This window comes from Diaporthe citri (assembly GCF_014595645.1).
Source record: "Diaporthe citri strain NFHF-8-4 chromosome Unknown scaffold_2, whole genome shotgun sequence".
In the NCBI taxonomy this organism is placed as follows: Eukaryota; Fungi; Ascomycota; class Sordariomycetes; order Diaporthales; family Diaporthaceae; genus Diaporthe; species Diaporthe citri.
In genome coordinates this window covers 2470336-2496705 of record NW_025064847.1, presented here as the reverse complement: position 1 = coordinate 2496705, position 26370 = coordinate 2470336, and the positions used below count along the sequence as shown (strand labels likewise).

Sequence of the window (26370 nt, the reverse complement as noted above, 5' to 3'; positions counted from 1 at the left end):
CCTATTCAAGGATGCTTGCTGTGTTGAGAATAATCTGTCCAAAACACCCCGACCAGCTCGAGGACCCTGGGAGCTGACGATCGAGTGAGCTGGCGTTGGTCGGAAACAGCGGGACCAACGGATCATTGACGGACCGTGCACCAAGGTTTGGAAGGATCACATTGCGACCAGTGATGGGATGAATCGACAACACCTCATCCGCCGACCATCTCCTTCCGCTCTGATTACATCGGTAGGCAGAGTCGTTTGGGAACTTGTAGCAGGATAAATGATGAAAGTCAGGTAGGTACAGAAAACCGATCCAATCAGGACCCACACCAACCAACCATGTGAAAGTCCCCTAACCCTGCACACCATCACCTCGGGAGTGGTGGGGTGGAGGGAGGGTGGGGTGGGCAGGGCGACCGAAATCAGCACCTGCATTCGGCAGCAAGCCTGGGTCTACTGATTAAGCAGGTACAAATTTCACTGCTCCTGGCTACCATTTTTTCAGAGACACACTTGGGGGAACGAAGCTCGATGAGAACCGAACGGAGCATGCTCAACAGTCACTCTCGTTGACCATGCATTACGCAGTGCCTTGGGGAGTAATTTCACTCCTCTCCTCCCATTCCCGAGGTGCCTGACTTGGGCACGTTCGTCCAGGTACCAATGAAATCGTGATAGAGAGCATATACAATGTATTTTATTCAATAACTCAACTCTACTCGCCACTCCCACGTTCTTAGCCGGGCGGGCCCAGTCTGAAATTGTGCATCACATATGCCCCTTCCGCTGACCCCCATGCTAGATAGTGAGCATCTCCTGGCTTTCAAAGACAGCAGATGGCACCATCGTATATAGGTTGCAGAATTTGTGAATGACAATGCCTGCTCTGTAGAGCCGAGTGCTGGACTTACCCAAATGACCTTCTCAACGTATCGACTGTCAAACTTTGGCCTAGCCGCTTCTGTCCAATTCAGGTATGCAAAGTCAGAACAGATCTGTGCAAATAGTTATCCAAGGCTCGACTCAGCAGCGCAAGAACAGTTCTCGTGGCTCATCTAGAGCTAATAAAACCAAAGAGCACACAAGATGTTTTGTATTTGGCCAGCGCTTCCTATTGCACACACCAAAGGGAAGACCCGAGCAAGGCGCGACCCTAGTGCTAGAGAAGGTGTTTTGCCACGAGTTCGTGCCGGCGAAAGAACCGAGACAGGATAAAAGAACTCCCGGTAGATTGACATTTTGCTTCACTCAATTCTATCTATGCGCCTATTTCTAGGTCGTTGCCGGTCGTGCACGCGTGCAGTAAAACACCCACCTTCCCACATGTAGACCCATCTCATTGTTCTCTACCCCACGTCGAGGGAGCAGAGGATGCCACTGCCTATTACAAAGCAAGATATCCGACCGAGATCCCGGGGCTCTATTTCTCTACCAGGCCGCGGGAGATCGGATGTTTGTCTTATCAATCAAGTCAGCTGCTAGTAATCCATACACGTATCTCGGTGCTACATGTGGGCGCAGGCTGCATAGATGCGTATGGGCCGGCTGCTTCATCCAATCTGTAGGCTGCCAGTCCATGCACTACTTGGCCGATTCCCGAAGCTTTATTCGCTGGCGTGAACTAGAGTTCAAATGATGTGACTCCCTGCGTGGGACGACATCCGGCCGATCATCGGATTTTGGTGTAAGACGTGATCCTCGGGCGGCTGGCGCCATCTGCTTCCCCACCATGCCAACGGCCATGCCTGGTATATAACTCAACCACAACATTGAACATGGCAACAACATGAGACCAGATTGAAGCTCCTTGTTAGCGTGAGATTGAGCAGGGTCTTTTTACCAAACAAAACAAGCCAAAATGTCGTTTGCCGAGTTCATCTCCGTGACTTTCCCCAACGCCTCTACGGAGCTCAAGCCTATCCCAGGGGCCAAGGCGGACCCGGACTTTATCGAGCGTTATTCTCGCGGGCTCGACGACTATGACTTCAACTACACCCTCATCCCCTGTAAGTGATCTTCCCACGCGCGTAGTCGTGCTCTTTTCCTGTCACTTGAAACGTCTTCGAAGCCAGGTCACGACATGCCTAGTGAGACGAGACCGCAGTTTCTTCTACGGCCTAAAGACATTTTGAAAGACACCAGATGAGACACTGCCTGAAGCTATGAAAATGGACATACCTGGCTGAGAATTATTCGACAGATGGATCTGGCGGATACGACCCCTTCACAATAGGGGCTACTATCCTGGCCAAAACCAAGAAGCTCAACATCATTATTGCTCTGAGGCCGAACACCATGTTCCCTACCGTTGCCGCCAAGATGCTTGCCACACTCAACCACCTCGGCAGGGGTCGGGTGGTCGTGCACTTTATCGCCGGAGGCAGTGATGCTGAGCAGGCAAGGGAGGGCGATTTTCTCGACAAGGACTCAAGATACGCCAGGCTCGAGGAGTACATCAAGATCCTCCGCCGTGCGTGGGAGTCCTCCGAGCCCTTCGACTGGGACGGGCAGTTCTACAAGTTCAAGGACTTCTCAAACGCGGTTCAGCCAGTGGGCGGCCCTCGGGCAATCAAAGTCTCGGTCGGCGGCTCCTCGCCCCAGGCGTACCAGGTCGGCGGCTCCCTGGCAGACATCTTCGGCCTTTGGGGTGAGCCCCTAAAGGAGACCAAGGAGCAGATCGACAAGATCTACACCGAGGCCGACAAGGCCGGCCGGGCCAAGGACGACCGGCCCAGGATCTGGGTGACCTTCCGCCCAATCATTGCCGAGTCGGAGGACCTCGCGTGGGCAAAGGCCTACAGGACGCTCGACGCGCTCAAGGGCAACGGCGGCGCCGCGTGGGCCGGGCAGGGCAAGGCGCCTCCGGCTACTGGCACGCCACAGAACGTGGGCTCTCAGCGTCTGCTGGAGATTGCCAAGCGTGGTGAGGTCCAGGACAGGTGTCTGTGGTACCCTACCGTTACTGCGACAAATGCGCGGGGCGCGTCTACGGCTCTCGTGGGGTCGTATGACACCGTCGCGGAGTCCATCCTCGACTACGTCGATCTCGGCGCAGACCTGATCTCCATCCGTGGTTATGACAACCTCAATGATAGCATTGACTATGGACGGTATATCCTGCCGAGGGTTCGGGAAGGTCTGGCCAAGAGGGCAGCAAGCAACGGTCAATAGGGTTAGAGCCTATTATCGGCGGTACTATAGCGTACCAGTCCGAGGACTATATCTCTCCAAATATCATGGTATCCACTTGTACATGGACTGCCTGTGTTCCAAAACTCCACACCATAAAGGTCGATTTCCCATGCCCTGGCTTGAAGCAAAAACGTGGATGTCAAAATCAGGGCATGTAGCTCCCAAGGCTTGCTTTAGCTGGTGAATGGTTGGAGGTTGCTAGCCTCTTGTCAGAACAGCCACATGACAGTCCCTTTCTTCACAATTACGGGTGTGTGGCCACCTTTTTACAACATCGTAATGGCGTAGCAAAGGTCTAAGTTCGTCAATAATTCTGTTCTCTATTTGGTTGACCGATACAGATGTAGGCGACGGGTGTATTCAACGGATTAAGATGATGATTAATACCTTACCCCAGTGGTACTACAATCTCGGAAAGACGTCAAGGTTGGAATGTTTCCATTGAGGTAGATCTTGATGAACCTCGGAATGTTCTCTTGTCAGAGCAATTTGTTAATTAATAGTAATGTATATAGTAGTAGTAGTGACTCTCCCATTATCTACTTTGCACCGAATCAGGCTCGGCATAATTGTCCGTTCTCGACAACCTTCCACGCCTCAGAACCAACTGCCTTGGTCGAGTACAAGAGTCCGCTCGGGTCGTACTTCCTCTTGATACCCAAGAGAGTCTCGTACTTTGACCCGAAGAACACGTCCTGGAAGTTTCGCTGCTGGAAGTCTCCCTCGTTGAGGTACGCACCAGAGCCAGGTGTCGCAGCCTCGATGACAGGAATGACGGTGTCGGTCATGAGCTGCTGGTTCGCGAGCATCTGGTCCCAGTCTGCCGGGTCGAAGGACCAGACGGTCGTCAACGTGGCGTGCACGAGAGCGCTCCGCCAGGCGGGCAGCACGGCGTTCTGCTCGTCGGTGGCGAACTTGCTGACGTCTGTTCCAACACCGATCCAGGTGACGCCCTGCTCTGCGATGGTGCGGGCGGCTTGGTTGAGGGCGGTGGCGTCGCCCTCCACGACCGAGCGAGGGATGAGCCTTCCACCGTACTGGGCGATGCCGACCTGAATATTACCGACGGGGAGCGGTCCGAAATATTTATCGTAGTGGTCGTAATATGAGCTGGATTGGTTGTATGCGGCCGTGTGCGTGATGTTCAGCTCATCGAGCTTCTGGACGAAGGGAGCCAGGATAGCCTCGACCTCAGCGGCCGTCTTGTTGTAGGCTGTGAGTGGCGCAATCTGGAAGAACTGTGGTTGTGTTAGACAAGGTTCGAAGTAGATCTATACCACTAATCAGAGGGGGACCTTACAGTGGATGTGAAGTAGTAAACAACCATGGACCCAGCGTCCACCATAGCGGGCAGCGCGGCGTGGAAGGCGTCGATACCCTGGTAGAATGCGTCCTCCGTCGTATCAGCCACATAGAAGGCGAGAGTACCTCCTCCAACATACGAGTCTGGGAAGACCTTGACTGTCATTGAAGTCACGACGGCATAGTTGCCCGCGCCGCCACCGCTGAGAGCCCAGTAGAGGTCGGGGTTCTCTGACGGAGAAGCTTTGACAATCTGGCCATCAGCAGTGACAGCCTCCCACTCCAGGACATTGTCTGCAGACAAGCCATAGTTTGTGCTCAGGGCAGAGTGTCCACCGCCCTGGGTATAACCACCAGCAAGTCCGACAGTTGGGCACTCGCCACCGACCACGACAAGGCCGCGGGCTTTGGTGGCGGCGAGGATCTCGTAGCCCTGCACGCCTGCACCGACCTTGACGGCTTGTCCGGTGTAGGTGGCATCGCTCCAATCAAGAAACTCGATATCCTTGAGGTAGTGAGTCCACACTGACAGTGAACCAGCTCCAGTTGAACGGCCGATATAATCATGTCCCGTGTTTCGGATCACGAAACGGATGTTGTTCTCCTTCGCAAACGCGACGGTAGCAACTACATCATCTGCGTTTGAGACATTGACTGCGTAACGGACGTAGTTGCCAAAGCCACAAGGTTTGTCCTCGGCAGTGAATGGATCACAACTAGAAGTTCGGGGGAAAGGGGGTTAGCCACTCAATATACTACTCAATGACGCCCGCATCTCAGCCCGGCACTTGTGTGCTTACCTCTGATTGGCAAAGAAGGGGGCCATCACCGACGACGGGTCAGACATGCTGTCGACTTGTTAGCCTGGTTTCATCGGAACGTGTTCACCAAGAGCTCCAACTCACTGCACCGATGGAGACTGCCATTCGCTCTGAAGCGCTGAGCAGGTGGCATTGTCGAACTGAGGGTCGTGGCAGTTCTGAGCCAGAGGAACAGTCTCAATGAGTCTTCCTCCGACCGTCGCGTTTAGGGAGCTCCAACTCTCGGTGGACGGCCAGCAGCTCTCCCCGGGGAAACACTTGCACTTGCAGGTGGCGTTCGAGAACGCCAGAGAAAGCGTGGGTGTGGCGCAGACGCCAAGAGACAGGAGAGAGTACCGCATGTTGTTGACAGCCGACGGGAGACACTGCGAAGCTGAAGGAGGAGAAAGGAGACCACTGGCGTACCCAGCGTTCATTTCATCGTCTTCCACTTGCTCATATAAACTTGTCAGACCGCTTTGTGGCTCATTTAGTCAACGTCTAGAGTAAATCAACGCCAGTCCATAAGGATCGCGATATGGGGGCCCCCTAGACTCGGACGATGGAAAGGGTAACGCGCAAAAGGTGGAGTCGGAAGGAGGAGGGCCCACCGCGGAAATCCCTGAGCTAAGAGGTTGGTAGCATAACACAAGCCCCAGGTGGCTGCAGACGCCGGGACTTCTACGCGGCAGGACCTGCAGGGCTTAGATCTGGTGATCCTACCGCCCAGGAGGGAACGATTGCTTGCCGAAGCGCATCTATAGATTTGCTAGCCGAATGCCCCAATCAGCATTGTTGGGTAACTTCGTCTGCTCGCCACAGTCTTCTCGATATCGCCCCCTTCACCCCCGTGGCCGAGTGGTGGACCGAGCCAAGGCTAGCCAATGATCTCCTCGAAAGAAAAACAAGGTTTGGGGCCCCTGCAGCTTGTAGACCCTCGCCGCGGGGACCTCGGCACTTCCCCGGTGTGATGTATCACTATCAAGTAATTATCCAACGGTTGGAGAGTGTGGTGCCCAGGCGGGATGCCATGTTTTGCAGTTGCAACCCGGGCTATTATCAACTTACCCAGGCACCTGGTAAGTATTTCTTGATCCCACCTTGAGGCATACCGACGCCCATAAGATAAAATAAGGTGCAGACTATTGAGAGTAGGAAGAGGGAGTGGCGCGCGTTGCTGATTCTGCCACGTGGGCGTCCTCGTAGCTCTCGTACAGGCCAGCAAGAATCTGCGAATAGTCGAAATACACCTTCCCCAACCAGTCTAGACCATTCCGACCCCTGCCCCCAAATAGCGCCGGCCAACCTGCGCGGAGTGCGTTTGATACATCGTCCCATTCCGCCTGCATAGCCCAGTTTCTGAGTCCACTCCCGACAATATCGCGGGCGGAGTATGATTGCTGCATCGGATGAACACTGCCGAAGGGGTCGTCTGCCCCGACAGCCCAGGTTCCTGGGCCATGGTACAACAAAATCCCTATTCGCCCTTCGTGGCTAATCATCGGCGATGTGGGTCCGGCTCCGGCTACGGGCACCGTATTGAAATTGTCTTGCGAATTCCCAGGAATCCTGCCCAGACTAATCCCTGGCATACCTCAAGTAATTATTACAACCCTCGACGACAACCGTCGGGCCAACCGCATCAAGCAGATTAAGCTCCCTCCTTGAGACAAGCTTTGTTCTAGAAAACCTGTCCCTGAATCTAGCGTGCTAGAGTGAACGGAATGGTTCATCCAGGACGGTCACCGTTCATGAGACCTCCACCAAGAAGTTGGCACTCGGAGTGGCCACCCCCTCGTGTATGCAACCCATCTCGCAAACACTGCTTCCGAACAGGGGAAGCCTCGGTAAAGTGCCTTGGAATCCCCGCTGAACAATCGCCGGTGACAATCTCCGTCGAGCGATGACCAACCTCTACACAGCCGGAGGAAAATCCCCTCGTTGCACACTGCAAGACAGGCAGTGCACATTTTGACCGTTGAGCTTCATGCGGCTCAAAAATAACAGAAATACGCCTGGAAAATACGAGAATGCAGAAAAAGGTCCCATTTGAACGCTTGTCTGGAAGGATTTGCTGCCATTTTCATTGTCAGGTGTGGACACGTCGTTAGCACAAACCATCTCGGCTGAGGAGTGGATACCTCTACCTGGGCATCCACTGGAGCGCTTGGTTTGGTCCAGGCTCATGCAGGTTGTGTGAAGTGAGCAAGGGCCGCAGCAAGCTGGCAATCTTGAGGTATAAACTGTTCCAGCTGTGATTCAAGATGTTGTTCAGGGCGATCCGGGTCTAGATTGGGTTGCGTCCTTTCGGTCCAGTCTCTCATATTTGAAGCTCATCCACTTTCCAAAATAGCAGATCGGAGTCTCTGTGGGTTGTTTTGCTCATAACTGGTCTTCCCTTTCACACAGTACACATGTGCAGGTCGTTCGGCAGACCGCTTCGTTCCGGATCTGCATTCAGTCTGATCTCAAACTGAACCCACATAGCAGCCATAGCACACCCTGCACGATCTAATCGACCTTGACCCAGCCCGGCAAAATGGGGTGGACCTTCAACACCGTGGACCCGAACGCACCGACAGATGGGCCCAAGATCTCAGCTGTTGCCATCGTCATGACAACATTGGCCATGGTGGCCGTCATTCTGAGGGTTTATGTTCGCCAACGCATGGTTAAGGCCTTCGGAGCCGGTAAGATCAAAGCTTGAATGGACCTATTTTTTCAAGCTATCGATGCTAACAGCAAGAATTGCAGATGACTGGGTGATTGTCTATGCTTGGGTGAGTTCATCCCTTAAGCTTCAAGTGCGGCAAGCCCACCGATAGACTGCTCACACTCCTCAGCTTTCGTCTGCAGGATTCGCAGTTCTGTCTTGCGTTCGTAAGGACGATGCCCTTTTCCATGTCCAATATAACATCGCTGGTAACTAATAATGTCAACTCGCAGAAACACGATGGGGTCTTGGACTACACAGCATCGAAGACTTGCCTACCGAAGACATTTATAATTTTGGCCTGGTGAGTCATGTCAATTCCTCTAAAGTCATGGTATTGGAACTGATAAAAAACGTACAGGTTCAATACATGGGGGCCCCATTGTAAGCCATCGCTAGTTGCGCGATGAGTGCCATTGCGGCTTCACGGTCCAACCTGACTGACACATGCGCGGAACAGTTATATAACAAGCATCTTGGCCTTCAAACTCAGCCTTCTGCTATCATATCTGCGATTTATGCCCAAGGGCGCCTACCGTTATACTACATTTGTCGTCATACTGCTCACTGTCCTCTTCCACCTGGCCTTTCTTCTGGTGCAGATCAATCTTTGCCAGCCGGTCAGTACCATATCCGCGGCTCAAGTTACACAACCCGTCACTGACAGTCTCCACAGGTCCAAGCCCAATGGGACCCGAGCATTGTCGATAAGACATGCTTACCCAGTGTGCCCGTATACACAGCTATGGCCTCCCTGACCATTTTATTTGATGTCACTGCGTGAGTCGCCCTGGTCTGGCATCTTGATGGTGTTGTCCGTGGTCAATCTGCGCCTTGCTGCCAGGCATGAAATGTGCACAAGTTGAAATGTACTAATACATATCGTTTGATTAGCATGGTCCTCCCATTCCCTGTTTTGATGAGCCTCAAGATGCAAAACCGCAGAAAGGTTGTTCTGCTTGGACTTTTCGGACTGGGCATCTTCATCACGATAATCCAGATTATCCGCATCCAGACCGTCAAGCGGCTAGTCGTCTACACCGACAGTGCGCCGTTGATCATGTGGTCGGCAGTCGAGGCCAACCTGGGGGTCATCGTCGCCAGCGTCCCGTGCCTGTCTCCGCTTATCAAATACTTCAGGGAACGAAGCACGACTGGCTCCAAGGGAAAGTCTGGTGGCTACCAGGTTGGGTCGCAATATGCTCTGCGCACCTGGAAGTCGACAAACAATGCACGGGATACGAACATGGGGGCCTCGCTCTCCGGCCATCGTGCAAAGGCCGAAGCAACTGTCACAAATCCCACCACGGACAGCACGGAATACATATTGGAGCCGACCAAGATCATGGCTAAAACGGAGATCACGGTAACGAGGGTATAGGCCTTGTGCGATGGGATGGATGCGTGTTTTGTCAAAGTAACGAGCCACCTAATTTGCTGATCTTTTTAACATCGATTAACATTTATTTTTGGAGACGATCTCCCAAAGCTGTCTCGTGTGAAGGAAAAATTTTGCGCTCTGGTCTTTATATCCCTTCCTGAACACGAGTCTCCATTTGTTCAGTAAGACCTGGAAGCTGCTCGTAGACCCAAGTCCTGGCAGTGCCATTGATCGCCATGATTAATATTGAACCCCGTGTTCTCGATATGAAGTACCCAAGACTGCTTTCAGGCTCGACTAGGTCACTTAGGTGCGTGCAGAGTCAGAATTGCGGCTGCCGTCTTGAGCATTTGGGCGGTCATGGGAGCAATGTCGGTCATCTTAAATTGCTCAGTACTGTTATTTGACTACTAATACGTTATGTGCATATTGCTTAAGAAGCATATGTGTACAGATTAAAAACGAGACCACCTTGCGTTATGCAAACAATGGCGGAGGCGAGAAGTATTTTGGTACACTACCGACGGATGAACACCGGGCCCGTCCGCTCGGCCATGATTACCTATAGCCCGGGACGATATGCTATTGGTTGATCATGGATCCGAGCTCTTGGTCCTACGAGCAAAGGGAAAGACTATGGTACTCTTTGAAGTATGAATGTTCTAGTATGTTTCACTGGACACCTCCACTCGGCAAATCTCGTGAGTTGCACATTCCCACACCGTCGAGCTTTGCCGTTCGAAACTGCTCTTCGAGGTGGGTGTGGCCGAGGCGGACACATGTCGCCATCGGCTCAATCCAGTCTCCTCTCAACGTGATCTGGCCGTATCGTGTGCCGGCACATCCTTTTACGGGCGGCAGGAATACGATAGGAAATGACCGCGACGACGCAGGAGGTATGGGGTAGTAAGGACGACATGATGGCATTGTTTGTTAGCAGCGCAGCAATAAATGAAATAATGCCATTGGAAGCATAGACTATAAACTCTGACCTAAAGTCATGAGCTATTTAGTGGACGTTCATGCGACTTGTCTTGCGCATTTCGCTTTCCCCGGACCAGATTCAAAGGTCCTACATCATTCTTTGACGTCTGATGCGTGTTCCCTGATATGAGTCTCAGCCACATGTGTGCCATTCCATAATACCGCATTTCGCGCGTAGCCACGATGTGACCTCTTTTGAAAGCAGCATGAAGTGCCTTGGTATATGGGACGACGGGTCACAGGGCTGTTGCTGCTTGCGACAACCAGTCGCACTGCAGCGCGCTTGGCGACGACGGCCTAGTTCCAGGTGCCCTTGGGCAAATCAAGCCCAGGAGTCACCCTCCACCAAGAGGAGCCCCCTGCCTGCCCTGCCCACCACCAAAATCCACAGGTAAGACCCAATGAATGAGCTGCAGCCAATCTCACAACTAGTCGAGTGCTAGCGCATGATGACGAACGGAAAGCTGAGACGTCTGCCACTGTGACAGGTGATGCCCTTGGCCGGTAATAAGGGAAGAGGTTTCGCCACATTACATAGCTATCTTACCCCTCAAGCCACACCTTCCCACCTCATTCCACCTCGGCCGCGCTGCCTGCATGTCTTTGACGGGAAGTCATCAATCCACAAAAATACCCCTGATCGATTCTGTTCTCGTCCTGCAGGACCCGCAGTCGTGAAGCCTTCTACAGCAGTGGCCCAGACCTACTTGCAAACTCCACTCAGTGATGGAAGGCTTGAAGCTTATCGCCCAGTCGACGTTCGACAGGCATCAGAAGTTCCGGAGTGGCGCTGATGATTCCCAGCGCTACAACGTCATCGAGATCGGCGCTTTTGAATCACCAAATGCGCACTCCCCCACCACGGGCACAGCATCAAACCGACAGTCTATCGGGAGCACACCCAACGCCCACTCTGTTTCCGATGGCAGTACAGGCAAATCACAAGATGATGCATCCAAGGCGTCTGCGAGCGACGCCGGTGGGAATCGCACCACCTTTAATGAATGGACGGTGCATGAGGAGGACTTGGTTGCGTTTATGAAGATGAGGCCTGTCGAATCTGTTGTGGTGAGCCCGAAGCGATCTGCATCACAGCTACAACAGGCAGATGCAAAGATACCAAAGGCGCAGGTTCAGGCAACAGATAGCGGGACGGCCAGCACCGCGGGTCACTCGAGGAGTGTCAGTCTGCAGAGTACCAAGACCGCTAGCACATCGGCCACGACAGCCACGACAGGCACATCGCCTGCCAAAGCGAGCGACGAGGCTCCAAGAAAAGCAAGGCAGGAGGTGGAGGCCGCCGCGTCGCTGAAGATAGTATGCATCCAACGTGCGGCCCCCGACGAGGCCTCTGGTGCGGATACAAATACCCTGGCCGTTTCCCGCGAAGCCTTCCTTCATCTCTATGTAGACACCATGGACGCAGATCACGGCGCACTATACTTCATTGCTCGCGACTACGACGGCTTTCACGAGTACAACGACACGACCAAGGGAATCGTGACGACCTTCATCGGCACGGCCGACTACGCGCTGGTGTGGACGTTCAATCGCCGTAGTTTGGAGACAAGAGGGCTGCTCATCGACCGCAAACCTCCAGAGCAGCCAAGGGATCCCGATCCGGCCCCAGAATCCACTTCCGGGAAGAAGAAGCAAAGCAAAGCAGGGGCGGTTATCCCGAGTGAAGCTTGGGTGGGCTTTAGGAACATGTTGAAGATGTACCGTGGCTACATATTCGCGCCGCCTTTGCTGAGCTTCGTCTCCTGCCTGCACATGCTCCACTCTTTCGACGACCAGCTCAGCGCAAGCGACCTGCCGCATGTCAAGGACATCGAGAGAAAGGTCGGCAACGGGACAACGGAGGCAACGAGGGCCGGGGAAGTGGCGAGGACGACTCAATCCAAAAGCCAATCCCTCTCACGGCAGTCGTCCTCCTACGCGACAAGACTATCCACAGAGCCGAGCTTCACCGACTTCTCACCAGGCACACCGACGCAGCAGCAGAAGCCCTTCAGCATGGACAGGCTGATATCCTGGTCCCAGGCGTCGGGCGAGATCGCCGACAGCGCGGCGCGCAAGCTGCGGCAGATCAAGATGGGCAGGGAGATCCTGGAGATGATCTCGCGGGAGCACGAGACCGTGGTTGCGGACGTGGTGGCGCCCTCCTTCCTGGACCGGTACCACAGGGCGATGCAGGGCATGATCGAGGCGATCCCCGCGGTCGAGAGGCACATGGCCTCGCTGGAGGAGACGCTGGTGGACCTCAAGGCGCGCACGGAGAGGCTGAACGGGCTGGTATGTGCTCTTCATTGCCTTTCGGCCTATCATCCTCTTCAAGGGGGGTTGAAGCTCACAGCGAGTGCGTACTAGATATCTGCGCTGTTCTCGCGCGAGCAGGCCGGCTCCGAGGGACACCCGATGGCGTCGTCCTTGGATTTGGCGTTGACGGGTGGCGGCCGAGAGGATCCGAGCGTGAACCGGGTGGCTGTGATGAGTACGACTTTGATGCCGATTACAGTCTTTGCCGCTATCGTGGCCATCGCTCTCATCAGATGGTCTGTAGTTGTGCCTTGTATGATTTTCTTCTTTATGGGCTGGTCAATGGTTACGCAACGGGAATGGGTAAAAGAAGCGTCGAGGCATTCCCATGAGGAGGATGAACGCCCATCGAGGCCCGGGATCATAGGTCAGGTGTCGGAGAAAATGCTACAGTCCTGAAGTGTTCCGTAGCGTTCAAGGTATGATAGGTACCGCAGAGCCGATAACCAATGAGGAACGGGTTCTAATATTAAGAGACTATAATAAGTGCCACATACAGCGCATCTATTCTCCAAACCTGCATTCAAAATTTGTCATGTGCTGAAATACCACTAATTTACTTTGATCTTCCCTCCTATGTTCGGCAGACTAATAGGTCTCTCTCCCAAATGTGAAAAGTAGGCTGCTGCAGGCACCATCATCTCCTGAGCGCTGAAAGTTTACTCAAACTTATTCATTCCAGACCCGACTGTCCCTGGGACTGGATCCGCAGGCTTCGTCCACGAAACATCCAGGCTTTTATAATAATCCACTGTTGGCATTGCAGGCTGCCTTAGTGACTGGACCCGACTTCTGGCCTTTGGTAGTAAGGTGCTGGCGATCCACTCCATGGTCGGTACATATTGAATCTGGTCTACGATGGGCGCGGTATCCTGATCCGGCCTCTCGAACATCTGAAGAAGTTCTATTAGCTCGTCAGAGTACACCCTCTCCGCCCCGTATTGGTTGCAATTCTCTAATGTCTGGCTGTCTGGTCGGTCTAGCTCCCACGATTCATCCTCATCGTCCTCGATCTCGTCAAATCCATCGTCATCTCCGTCTTCCATTTCTTCGTCGTTAGCCGAATAAATGTCCAGATCCACATGAGCCATGCACAGGAGCCTGAGGACGCAACCAAACTGGTGCACATCGGTCCACTCTCTTAGTTCTGGACTAATTGTCGAAGCCGGGGGTGTACCACCTTGCAAAACTGCTGGGTCATCTCCATATATAGCTGCTTCTCCCCAGTCGCCCAGCACAACCCGTGGGAATGCGCGAGCCCTATAAATCTCCATCTTGGACCGGGAAGTCGTAGGGTAGTGGAGGAAAATGTTCGAATCAGCAATGTCCCGATGATAAACAGGCTCCCAGCCCTCTAGCGGCGTACAGGCATCAGGCCCTGAGGTCCCGCGTGGTCTACCGAGATGCGTGTACACAAGCGCCTCGCCAATCTGCTCAGCAACAAGCCAAATAAAATGCTCTGGTACGTTTCTTCTGATAGCTTGGCCAGATTCTTCGTCAAAGTAATCGAAGTGCTCTTGTATAAATTGTTTCAAATTCCCACCGTTGTAGTATCTGTCCGTGATGCTCAGTTATGAAAATTCATTAAACCGGAAATTAAAAGGCAGGAATCGGTTTCTCACTCGGTGAGCCTGGAGTACTGGGGTAAGGGTGAGGGAACTCACTCTGTAAATAATGTCCAGTGTTCTCCGCTCCACTGCTGCCACCCAACGAGCTTTGGGAAATAGTCCTCCTTGGGTAATCGTGCTAGCGCCTGTGGACAAGTGGAAACGCGGACCTCTGGTGGGATTTCCGATTTAAACCCTTCGTCTTCGTCTTGGCCATTTTCACCGTCTGCATCAGCCGTTCTGTGCAGCGATTTCCGGACATAGAGCCGGTGATTGCTAACACATCGGACCACTTCAAAATCGGATCGTAAGCGACTTAAGCGTGTAAATCCTCTTGATCCGAATTTGTTGAGCCGTGGGGATAGTGACGCCCACTCATTTAGAGCCTGCGAGGTGTTTGATGCCGACATGAGTGCCTGCTGATTTGGTTATCGATGCTGGCGGAATTATGAATTCGTTGCCGTACAATTCTAATCCATTCTTGCCTCCTTACTCTGCCAAATGAGGGAAGCGTCGTCTTTTCAAGGCTCCATTAAACCAGAAATTGCGTGTCAAAGAAGTGGGAGGAACGTTTCCATTGTTCAGAGTTCTTCGAAGTATATGGGACACTCACACCGAGAAGCCCACTACGACGGTAAGGTGAAAGAAAGTCATGACGGTCCAGATCTCTGTCTTTGTGAATTACCTAGAGCCATGGCTGCCGCATTCGAGTTTCCGGACACGGGCTAGCAGGAGGCACCCCAAGTGTTTCAAAAAGCAATAATTGGTGTTCCCGACGTCGATGGATTGGTCAACATTGCTGGCATTCATGATTGAATTTAACCACTCTGTCCGTGGGGACTTAGACTTCATGCCCTTTTGGAAGGTGCCTTGATAGTATAGATACGCCAATGCATGCGCAATCTTTGTTATGAAGGATCAACGACCAAGCCATAGTTGACCCGTGGACGCCCACACCAGTAACCCATTAACGGTCGGTAACATTGAGGGAATACTATTTGTCAGTTTTATGGCTGCTCTCTGATATCCCGGCTTTATCATATTTCATAACACAGTGACGCCGAAATCAATGCGCCAAAATTGTGGAAATTAGGCTCGCAGGTGTCGAGGATATTCAGATGGGACCGACCTGTGCGACTTGCACCTCCAAACCATTGAGAGTCAGTTTTTAATGACTTTACTAATTTGGTTGTGGCTCCGCAATCTCTGGAGAAGAATCCCATTTGCCTTTTTATAACTCAACTAAGTTTCTCACTGCAACGGCTCCCAGGAAGGGGTCCATTTGGGCTTGGTTGCGGGTATGGCAAAATTCGACCTGACGGAATTTTGGGCTGGCGAGGACGGCAAGGATGCAGACATGAATGTTACGTTCAATTTAATTTACTCGTAGTTGCATGAATAGGAGAGCTCAAATAACTGGGTGACTTTACCCTCTGATGGCTCAGAAGTGCTGTTCATTGCAATGAGCTGTCGATTTGTGCCTTCCCACGGAAGATGAAGGAAAATGAGGAAGCTGCAAGCCCAGAGTTTTGACCTGCAAATCCGTTAGTGACGAGCTTTCTTGGGGCTCCGAAAGCGCAGCTTTGCCTTCTTCGACCTTCCCAAGCACCGATCTTGGGGCTTTGTCAACACCACTTCATCTTTTTGCAAACCATCAGAGCCCATACTGAATACCGAATTATCATCCATAAGCTCGACGCCATTCGATCAATTCTGCAAGATCGGCGACCTGCCTCCACTCGAACGGCCGCAAAATCTTCCGCGCCTCGAAAAAAAGTGTTGACTGGCACGCCTGCCCCTCCCTGCACCAGAAGCCCGCGTGCTGCACTCGAAAACATGGCAACACTGAAGGCGACAGACCCAACTCTCAAATCCGATGATCCCACAACCGAGGGTACCAATTCTGAGGATCCAAAGCCTGAGGATCCAGAGTCAGAGAACCCCCCGGCCGAGGAAATGAAGCCAGAGGATCCCAAGCCTGAGAGCCCCCAGACCGAGGAAATAAAGCCTGAGGAAGAGGAGGGCCAGGGCCTGCACGCAGCCACTATGCCGAAAATACCGTCCCTGCCAACCGCTGTGGCATCAGATCGCTGGCAGACCAATCTTGAGACTCTCCTACGCTTCCCAGGCATGGTACAGCAAAGTGAACTGAGGATGTTTCGTCCTGGCAACCAGATCGCCTAGATCGCCCTTGCGCTGGGTGTCACCGACTCAGCCTACACAATCATTGAGTCTTCCTGGGTTAAGATCGCCGAGCGAGTCTTCGAAATACAGACTTGCTGTCTCATGCATGCCAAACACATCACTTTCGATATCGCTGCAGACGGATGGGTTACCTGGGACATTACTGCCGAGTGGTACGACCGCGTCCTGCAAGATCTCCAGGGCAAGGGGTTCCGCACTACTTGTACGGCCATGATCGCTTTTGTGGCGAGATTTTACTTGCAGTCTTCGTCTTGGATCAGGTTTTCCCGATCCAGAGGCAGGCAGAGGCATAAGCGAATCATGAACGGTCTTAAACCCGATCCCAGTGCTGCACTGATCACGCGTTGCTCTTCGCTGGCCAAGGGCTTCACCAACATCGTTATGCAGTCCAGGAGGCGCGCAATCAAGCGGGCAGAGAAACAGCATCCGTAGCGCGAAGCTCCGCCTCTCAGCGAAAATGCCGTCTCAGAGCAACGAAAGCCATCTGACATTGGTCGACGCCGAACTGTATCGATGCCCGCTCTTTGAAGACTTTGTACCATGGTTTTGGAATCGACCGACCGTGGGCTCAAAAGCGACAGCGGCTGTGCACTTTCCATTCCCTCTTCAAGAGAACTCACACTGCTCCAACACGTCATCACCCTGCGAGCGATCAGGGCCAGGATTCGGTCTGCAATGGTTTGCAAAATGCGTTCGTCGCGGGTCTCTCAACGAAAGAGGCCTCTTGTGCCGCTCATGAAGGGTGTGGGATGCGGGCGGGCGGCGTGTCACAAGACTGCCATTGCCCGGTATGCTGCCAGATGGAGCCCGTCGAAATGGACATTAAGTCGGCAACTGTTGAGGATGAGGAGTGCTTTCAAAAGTTTCGCAGAGTCTACCAAGGCAGAAAGTAGACGAATGGGGAGCACAGCGTTTGGAACACGAAGCCCACCAATGTCAAAACAAAAAACATCATGTATGAGTAAGCATAGATCAGTGTTACGAAAGGACGCTTGGTCACAAAGCGAAAAATAAGATATCTCCGAGTAGGATCAGCCCTTGCAGATACAGTGGGCTCCATGAACATTCTTGAGAAGGTCACGATCGAGAGCCAGCGCCACGAAATTCAGTATCTAATTATGAAAACAGTACGAGAGACGCAGTTGTGGTCCACTTCCAGCAATCGTTTTATCAACATCCATGAATTTACAAGCCGTCCTTCCCACAACCACGTCAGGCAGCACCCTCCATTTCCAGCCTCTCCTCCTCCCTCGCCTTCTCAATCTTCAGGCTCAACTTGACCGGATTAGACCCTGGCGTCTCGAATATGGTGTCAATCTCCTCCAGGTTAAGCTTGCTCGTCTCAGGAAAGACGAAGTAGGCCGCGACCAATTGCAGAGTATTATACACGATATATACGACCCAGATTTTATAGCCAACCTTCTGAATACCCACACTAATCCCATAATTCTGCACCACGCCAGCAGCGCCTTGAACCATGTTGTAGAACCCCATTCCCTTGGCGCCCAGCGGGAGTGAGAGGATCTCGACGGGATAGAGGTTGTGCATTGTAGCGATTAAGGACGCGCTGCAAACCTGGTAGATGAAGATCCAGACGACGGTCAAGACTGCCGTGGCGTGCGACCCATGAAGCGAATACTGCCAGCTCGTGATCGTCGCAGCAAACTGACAGAGGATGAAAGTGACCAGGCCCGCGAAGATTAGCCTGCGTCGCCGGAAGATATCGACAAGGAAGGCGCCCACGAACTCGAAGACGAAGTACACCATCGTCGAGCCGAGGTTGATGCCGAGCTCTAAATCTGTGTTAATCACCTGCTTTGGGTCCTAAAGTGATATATACTGGAACATTCTAAAGCACAACAATAGGGGAACCATGGTAAGGGAAGAGGTGTACTAACGGTCGACAGCAGCAGTAATCCCAATCGTGTCGAGCGCGGGCGAGAGATAGTACGAGATGATGGCACCTCCATGCTTGTGAGAGTGACGGCAACGCCCTATCCGTTTCATTGTAAGGCTGAATCGTGTCAGCGAGTTCGAATGGGAGATATATGAGTTCCTGGACAGCATACGTGTGCAAGATGGCCAAATTGTGCTGCGAGCGTTCTCCGGCGGACAGCACAGCAATCAGCTGGCTCTCGTCCTTGGCGTGAGATGCGATGATGCTGGCAGGAGCTCCGTCGAAGCCGTTGGGAGCTGTCTTATTGTGAGCTCTTCTGCCTGTACCATAGCTATTGGTGCTCAGACAACATTCCGAGCATCGGACCCAGAAACGGCGGCGGTGGACAACGTCAACAACGCACTCGAACAGCCATGGCAGACACTTCTTGACAGGCACGTCGCTGACTACAAGTCTCTGTTCGATCGCGTTAACCTTCGAATGTGGCCAGATGCTTCAGACATCTCGACAAATGAACGCATCAAGGACCGTCGCGATCCAGGGCTTGTCGCTCTGTATCACAATTTCGGGCGATACCTTCTGATCTCGTGCAGCCGCGACTCCTACAAAGCACTGCCAGCGAACCTGCAAGGCATCTGGAACCCCTCTTTTGCACCACCGTGGGGGTGCAAGCTGACTATTAACATCAACATAGAGATGAACTACTGGCCTGCGGCTCCATGCAATCTGTTCGAGTGCACTCTGCCACTTGTTGACTTGCTGGAAAGAATGGCAGAGAGAGGCCGCACGACGGCGCTTACAATGTACGGATGCAGGGGATGGTGTGCCCATCACAACACAGACATCTGGGCAGACACAGACCCCCAGGACAAGTGGATGCCGGCAACTTTGCGGCCTCTGGCAGGAGTCTGGGTCTGCATCGATGTGATGAAACTGGTGAGAGAACGGTACGATCGGAGCATGCACGGTAAGCCCCATTCTTGTCCTTTCACGGATCGACGTCTGTCATGCTTTGGAATGGTCCAGAATGTATCACATCAGGATCCGTAGCAGGTGATTAACAGGTAGCAGAGCGCCTTGCTCCGGTTCTCGAAGGCTGCGTCGAGTTCCTCCTCGACTTTCTCGTCCCATCCGAGTGTGGAAAATACCTTGTGACAAAACCCTCGCTCTCCCCTGAGAACACATTCGTGTCAGACGGCCGACCAGGTACACTCTGCGAGGGGTCGACAATGGATATGTCGATTGTGGATATGGCCTTCGAGTACTTCTTGTGGACGGTCGAGAAGCTGCACGGAGGGAACCATCCGCTGGCTGATAGAGTCGAAGAAGTGACACTGCCACCGGTGCAAATCAACGGGAAAGGCCTGATACAAGAATGGGGCCTGAAAGACTACGATGAGCTCGAGCCAGGTCATAGACACGTTTTTCATCTCTTCGGGCTATATCCAGGCAACACGCTCCGCACCCACGAGGAGATAATGGCAGCCAAGAGAGTTTTGGAGAGAAGGGCGGCCTATGGGGGAGGGCACACTGGTTGGAGCAGGGTATGGCTGCTGAACCTGCATGCTCGCTTGAGAGATTCCGATGGGGCGGGAAAGCACGTGGAGCTTCTTCTCAAGGACTCAACTCTCGACAACATGCTGGACAACCATCCTCCGTTTCAGATCGACGGCAACTTTGGTGGGTGTACAGGCATCCTGGAATGTCTCGCGAGACGCTGGGAGCCGACGCTGTACGGGGCTGGCGTGACACTACTGCCAGCTTGCCCAAAAGAGTGGGAACGTGGGAAGCTGACAGGACTTCACGTCCGTGACGGTTGGACCGTCTCTTTCCAGTGGAAGGACGGCAAAGTTGTTGACCCTGTGACGGCCCATAATTCGGTGCATGATGGTTCCACGATGGCTGTCAAATACCCAGATGGGAAAGTTGCCGTCGTTCGAGGGTTTGGTGAACATCACATAAGGTACGACGAGCTGACAGCTGGAGAAGGGCCATGTGGGGATTTCAGATGATGAGCCCCTGGGGGAGACGAGAGAATACGAGCCTTCCATTGTGGATTGACAAAAGCCAACGCACGCACCTACCTCTGAGCACAGAAACCTCGAGTGCTCCGCGCGGCGGCACGCTATTGGGATGATGTCGCCTTGCTCCTGCCGGCAGACCCATATTGATTGCTGTGGCGGGCGTGCGGACCCTTGAAAGCTTCTTGTGCAAGTACTGTACTGTATTTGAGCTCGCCCCAGACCTGCAGTTCATCCGAACCGGGTCACAGCCGTTTGATGCCTGAGCCTGGGTTTCTTTGGCTGGCTCTCTGCTCTGCCAGCTTGGCTGTGGACTGATAGACCGACCCATCCTTGCGAGAGGGAGAGGCACATCTCCTAAATAGCGAGCATAACATTATAGAACAACCAGTGGGAATGGTGTTGCAGCGCGCTGGGACATGGTGACGTGCATGTGAAGTGAACTGAGGGTGGTTACATAGTAATCTTGCATCGTGGGGGATGCTCCTGCATCCCCCAGATGAAGCTTCCGGCAGATCTGAGCTCTGCCGTCTCTTGATTGGCTGCATGTCATGTCGCTGGACCGTGCACGGTTGCCGTGACAGCAGACCTTACCATAACTGGGCTAGCACCATGCCCGCGTCAGGAGGGACAGCGGGAAGTGGCCCAAGAGGCAGGAGTCAACAGGGGGGAACCAACAAGTGCAGGCGCGCACGTCCACAGAAACAGAGGCGACTGCAGGCCAGGGAAACACGGGCTCTGCCCTCTGCTGGAGCTGCTGGAGCAGGAGCGTTCCTCGTCATTCCAACCCGCGACACTTCACCACCACGCACTGCGACGAGGCTTCACGACAGCCTGATGCAGCGTGTCGACACGGTAGGTCATCCAGCAGTCGAAAGACCCGACCGACATCACACCTGACGGCCCGGCGACGACACCGCCCCTCTTCGACCGACCGCTTCCCTTCTCCAGCTGAGCGCGACGACTTGCCAACCTCCTTGGGGCCCTCTATTTTGCGCATGAACCACACGCAAACGGAGACCAGAGATGATCCTTGGATCTGACTGAAACAAGGCAAGGCACCGCCCACCACCTCGTCGCATCGCATCGCACTGCATTGCAGCAAGGAGGAATCGGTTCTTCGTCATCGCCGTCGGCTTCTTTTTTGTTTTTCCTTCACTCATCCTCCAAGCGAGTTCACGCCGACGATCCTTTGCTGCCGACTCACCCCTTTTCCTTATCAACAACCCAAACCACCGACCCTCTTTTACCGACCACCAGATCGACATTTCCGAGTTTGACCAACGATCACATGCAACCTTTGTAACGCGTGGCGCATTCCCGTCACACCTCACGATTTTACTTCTTCGTCTATCCAAACCCCCATCAAAATGTTGGCGTCCGAACCGCCGTCGTCCCCGCCGGGCGAAGACGCAGCGCCGGAAGAGTCACTCGCCTGGTACAAGTCGCAATACGAGCAGCTAGAAACCGAACTTGCCGAGTTCAGGGTTTCCAGCGAGGAACTCGAGAAGGAGTTGGAGAGGGACCTCGATGCTGCCGAGAAGAGGGAGAATGCGCTCAAGGAGAAAGCAGAAGGCCTCGTCTTCGAGGTCGACGAGTGGAAGGTAGGCTCACCGCTCCTGCAGTTGCGCTGCCGCCTCCAGAGGACGATCATCGCTGACTCCCGCCCTTGCAGAGGAAGTATAAGGAATCGAAGACCGAGGCGAACGCGGCACAGAACGCACTGGAAAAGGAGATCACAACCTTGAGGGACACAAATCGCACCTTGCAGCACAAACTCCGCGACATAGAAGTTGCAAATGATGACTTCGAGCGACAAGCACGGATCACAGACTCCTCCCTCGAGGACATGGAATCAAAATACAATGCGACAATCGAGAGGGCAGTCATGATGGAGGAGGAGATCAAGATCGGTGAACAAGAACGGGAGCAGCTCAGAATAGAAGCGCAAAGGCTACGGGAAGAGTTGTCCGACCTTAAGATCGAAGCCGAGATCCTCCAAGACAAGTTCAAGAAGCAGGAGGAGCAGCGTCACCTATCCACGATATCCACAGATCTTTCCATTCCCGAAAGCCCCATGTTCGACAACAGCACCATGTCAGGTGCCAGCTCTCCACTCGTCTCAACGCCACCTGGATCAGTATCGTCGTCGAAAACTCCAGTCCATGAGCCTCCATCGCCACCGATGTCGGATGCGTCTGCCCCGATTCCCAAGTCAAAGCCCAAGGGCCCTCCCGCGATAGCACCCGCGACTGCTCCTGGGAAACCAAAGAGATCGAGACTGCCTTCGATGGACTCGAGTGTCACCTCAAGGCCGCGGGTGTCCTCGACAGCGTCACGATCATCCACCAGCACTCGACCCACCACCGCGAGTGCCGCACAGCGACCCACACCAGCCCTCCGTAGAACTACGAAACCCCTTCCCTCCAAGGCGCCTCCCAAGAACAAGATACCCCCGTCGACGTCTCTCACCCACATCCGAACTCTCACTGCCCAGATGCAGCGTCTCGAAGCTCGTGTTCAATCTGCCCGTTCCAAACTCCCCGCGCCTACGGTCACGCCACCGCGTGCCTCTCCTAGGTCTGTCGCTAGTAATAGCAACGTCACGATAAGGACCCGCAAGCGAGGTGTATCGTCCGTGTCATCCGCTGCCACTAGCACGACGCCAGAGGACGCAACGCCGACTGGCAATGGTTTCAACAGGAGCACCAACGGCGGTCGACATCTGCCCCGACTTAGTATATCTGGTGTCAGCAGGCTCTCCTTTGGTCCCCTCCCAAACCGCGGCCCCATCGATTCCGGATCCGAGGTTAGCCGCCCCAGCAGCCGAGCTAGCACCTCGAGCTATGCGCGGCCGGTCAGCCGGGCCGACGGCAGGAACGACAGCATGATAGCGCCGCCACGGCCAGTGAGCCGCGCAGGTGGTGCGAGGACACCTCTGGGCCGGCCAATGAGTAGGACGAGTTTTGGCAGCAGCTTACACGGGCACTCGGTGAGCAGTCTTAGCCTCAGCACGGCAGAAGAAGTCGAGCCGGAGGAGCGATCGTATAAGACACCTAGCAGGCGCGGAACCTACAGTCGATTAGAGGGCGGCAGTGGGATCCCAACACCAAGCGGCCTCCCTATGCCAACCTCGAGACGACAGAGTTTAGCAAGCGTTCAGGCCGAGCCAGTCAGGAGACCGAGCATAGGGCCGGCACTGATCAAGAAGGCGTCGACACAGCCTTTGGGCGATCTCGGCGAAACCTTCTAGGAGAAACGAAGCGGCGAGGTGTGAGACCGGCAAACGGGCTCAACCAGCGCGCTGCATTATATATTACCTTCACATTGACACCAATATTCTTTTCATTTGTCATCATACCCATTTCTTTTGTACACTACGAGGGCTGCGATCATTGCGATAGGGTCATTTACACGGGCGAACCGGTTCGGCGTGGCATGGCATACGAAGGGTACGGAGTTCATCGCATTCCCGCGTGACTGGAGGAGCTTTGGTTGGGTCAGAAAGCATCCTATTTCAGCGTTAGAGTGAGACTGGTTGCTGCCCGGCTTAGGCTGCCCGGCTCGATTGTGTGAGTGATGGAAGGCGTGAGACCAAATTGACGATGGACAATAGACGTGCGGAAGGAAGTCCGAAGTTGTCCGGAGATAGTATCACCACCGGGAGAGTAATATATCCTTGAGGTATCATCGACCGACCATATGAGCTTCACGACCCGGGGAATGATCTCGTATCTGTGATAATGTTCTGATAAGGATTTGTGGCCGTGCCCAGCCATGGTGGGACAGTGGTCGTTCAAATCGTTATCGCATGGTAGAGGTGTGATGATAGAGCAGATAGTGCGGCTTGACCTCACCGGAAGCCAGCCCACTTGCGTTGCGACGGTCCCATCGGCCATCTGGGAGTTTTCTCCCGAGCGTGAGCACGGCCAAGGGGTTGTTGCCGAGCGATGGCGTTCGGCCGGGTAGGCTGTTGCCGCTCCGGATCCATCCACGGCCGAAGTGATGATGCGCTGTCGGTTGCTGAGAGTGGTACGACGGGGCGGAAATGAGGCCCTCGGCTCTTGAGTCGCGATGGCGGCCTCGAGAGGTGGAGAGCTGTGGGGGTAAGGCTGAGCTTAAATGGCTGCCCAGGCCAGGTCGGCCAGGTGATGTTGGAGAGATTGGAGAGGATCAGTTTTCATGTTGTCCTATGACTTGAGGATGTCGTGCGTCCCGAGGCCGAGGGCAAGATCCACTCGCTCTGGATGCCGGACAACCAACCAATTTCCCCATAATGAGCCAAAGAGAAACATCAATATCCATGGCACAGTGAACCTGCAGGTATTCTGTTACGCGAATATAGATACATAGCCGGCTGGGCTGCGGCGGGCTGTGTGAAAACATGCGATACACGCCACGACTCGTTGTGCCTGAGCAATATTGCTCGGTGCTCCCATGGCCTATTTCGGCCCACTCCACGCCCTGCACGCCACCAAACCGCCATCCAGGAAGGCTTTGATGCACCGTTTCAAAGCCTCCTGGAAGCAGCCGTCGATGGTTTCACGACTGGCAGCCCCTTAGAATGACCGAGCATTACAGCCTCACGTGCCATGTACGTAGGTAGCAGTCCAAGATTATCGGCTCTTTGGTCTCGCCGCGGGCGGACAAGATGTTGGGGATATGCGGGTGGAAGGGCGGACCCTGGCGCTAGCGACCTGAATTCCCACCCCGCTGGGAAACCTTGGAATTCCAGGACAGGGGTCACCACGGGGCGGGCAGCAGGACGCGCTTGGAGGAGGGCAGCCTCAACAATTGGGGGGATGGACACACAGCTCATCTCTTTTCCTGGCAGAAACCGCCTGCCATCAATGCAGTGCACTACAAAAACAGCGCGGGTTCTGCCGGGAGATGTCAAGGGAAATGCCCTCAACACAACTAACGACCGGATGAGCGGAACTCTGATCGTGGCCGACCAGCCCCGAATTAGTTATCTGACATCCTGCTTGTTGCATCGAGGCAAAGGCAAGAGTCTGGCCAGTGCCGTGCAGCTACAGCTTGGTTGTGCTGTGGCTGTCACAAAGCTCCGGAGATCCGCTAGACCAGGGGGGTCGGCGCCGCGGATCTTAGCGAGACGGGAATGTTCGATTTGGTTGAGGTTCCTTTTTTTTTTCTCTCGCTCTCGCAGAGTGCAGGAAACAACGTGGGGAAAAAGCCTCGATTGATCAATATCGATAAGGAGAGGGAAGGAGTAGGCGGTTCGCCCGCGCCGTCGCATTCCTTGCTGCGAGGCTGCGAGGCTGTCCCCGGCCTCGACTCCCCTGGCATTTTGCATTTCCATCCGGGTTGCCGACGGAGACAAAGAACGTAGACATCGGCAATGCTGCCAGAGAACCAGCTCGAACAAGAAACATGCCTCCGGAGTCCGGACAATTAGCCGCTGGGGGCGCTCGGTAAGTTGCACGGTGATGCAGTCAGAAAGGTTGGATTGCCGAGCACACGGGCCCGAGATGGAATCAGCCGTGCGTGGACCAGCACCAGCCCAAAGGGGGGCCTTTCGGGCACCGAAGGTTTGGGCCGGGTGGCTCTGGGCTGAACCGCACAGGCGAGCTGAACATAACCCCCGTTTTAATCATATCCACCATTACCGGGGTGTAGAGCATCTGTTTTTGACACGAGACAGTGTGTTTTTCTTCTGTCTGATCTACATGAGAATGCGACGCGGTGCATGTCATGTCCGGGAAAAGGGAGAAAGGGAGCAAGGAAGACGGGACTATCATTTTTATCATCGACATGGCACTATGGGTGAGCGGGATACACCCACCGTTTTCCCCGTGAATCTCCTAGGTGAATAGATGCATAAACGCCAGGACCCCCACCATCCCACCAAAGATCCAGAGGTCCCCCAACGAGCCGGCGCGGCCTGGTGATTGGGCGCACGTAGCTTCCCGCTCTGGTTGAATGATGGATGATGCAGGACCG

General features: G+C 54.0%; 9 protein-coding genes across 9 annotated transcripts; 6 read left to right on the top strand and 3 right to left on the bottom strand.

Moving 5' to 3' along the window:
• Window positions 1–1846: 1846 nt before the first annotated feature.
• Window positions 1847–3159, top strand: INS49_006322 (uncharacterized protein; the record flags this gene model as incomplete). The annotated part of the gene is made up of 2 exons (XM_043167094.1): window positions 1847–1994; window positions 2189–3159. 2 exons carry the CDS (start codon window positions 1847–1849, stop codon window positions 3157–3159), a joined length of 1119 nt encoding a protein of 372 aa, XP_043028238.1.
• Window positions 3160–3734: 575 nt separating this feature from the next.
• INS49_006321 (uncharacterized protein) lies at window positions 3735–5644 on the bottom strand (the record flags this gene model as incomplete). Its single annotated transcript, XM_043167093.1, has 4 exons — window positions 3735–4418; window positions 4481–5198; window positions 5283–5330; window positions 5388–5644. The coding sequence occupies 4 exons, from the start codon at window positions 5642–5644 to the stop codon at window positions 3735–3737; spliced, it is 1707 nt and encodes a 568-aa protein (XP_043028237.1).
• A 2177-nt stretch (window positions 5645–7821) lies between these two features.
• INS49_006320 (uncharacterized protein) lies at window positions 7822–9376 on the top strand (the record flags this gene model as incomplete). Its single annotated transcript, XM_043167092.1, has 8 exons — window positions 7822–7972; window positions 8037–8062; window positions 8126–8162; window positions 8229–8299; window positions 8357–8379; window positions 8456–8615; window positions 8672–8775; window positions 8890–9376. 8 exons carry the CDS (start codon window positions 7822–7824, stop codon window positions 9374–9376), a joined length of 1059 nt encoding a protein of 352 aa, XP_043028236.1.
• Window positions 9377–11086: 1710 nt separating this feature from the next.
• On the top strand, window positions 11087–13078 carry INS49_006319 (uncharacterized protein; the record flags this gene model as incomplete). Its single annotated transcript, XM_043167091.1, has 2 exons — window positions 11087–12655; window positions 12731–13078. 2 exons carry the CDS (start codon window positions 11087–11089, stop codon window positions 13076–13078), a joined length of 1917 nt encoding a protein of 638 aa, XP_043028235.1.
• Window positions 13079–13338: 260 nt separating this feature from the next.
• On the bottom strand, window positions 13339–13953 carry INS49_006318 (uncharacterized protein; the record flags this gene model as incomplete). Its single annotated transcript, XM_043167090.1, has 1 exon — window positions 13339–13953. One exon carries the CDS (start codon window positions 13951–13953, stop codon window positions 13339–13341), a length of 615 nt encoding a protein of 204 aa, XP_043028234.1.
• Window positions 13954–16122: 2169 nt separating this feature from the next.
• INS49_006317 (uncharacterized protein) lies at window positions 16123–16923 on the top strand (the record flags this gene model as incomplete). The annotated part of the gene is made up of 2 exons (XM_043167089.1): window positions 16123–16419; window positions 16471–16923. 2 exons carry the CDS (start codon window positions 16123–16125, stop codon window positions 16921–16923), a joined length of 750 nt encoding a protein of 249 aa, XP_043028233.1.
• Window positions 16924–17703: 780 nt separating this feature from the next.
• INS49_006316 (uncharacterized protein) lies at window positions 17704–18258 on the bottom strand (the record flags this gene model as incomplete). The annotated part of the gene is made up of 1 exon (XM_043167088.1): window positions 17704–18258. The coding sequence occupies one exon, from the start codon at window positions 18256–18258 to the stop codon at window positions 17704–17706; it is 555 nt and encodes a 184-aa protein (XP_043028232.1).
• Window positions 18259–18448: 190 nt separating this feature from the next.
• Window positions 18449–20400, top strand: INS49_006315 (uncharacterized protein; the record flags this gene model as incomplete). Its single annotated transcript, XM_043167087.1, has 3 exons — window positions 18449–18465; window positions 18520–19355; window positions 19460–20400. The coding sequence occupies 3 exons, from the start codon at window positions 18449–18451 to the stop codon at window positions 20398–20400; spliced, it is 1794 nt and encodes a 597-aa protein (XP_043028231.1).
• A 1379-nt stretch (window positions 20401–21779) lies between these two features.
• Window positions 21780–23662, top strand: INS49_006314 (uncharacterized protein; the record flags this gene model as incomplete). The annotated part of the gene is made up of 2 exons (XM_043167086.1): window positions 21780–22013; window positions 22085–23662. 2 exons carry the CDS (start codon window positions 21780–21782, stop codon window positions 23660–23662), a joined length of 1812 nt encoding a protein of 603 aa, XP_043028230.1.
• Between the last annotated feature and the right edge of the window lie 2708 nt (window positions 23663–26370).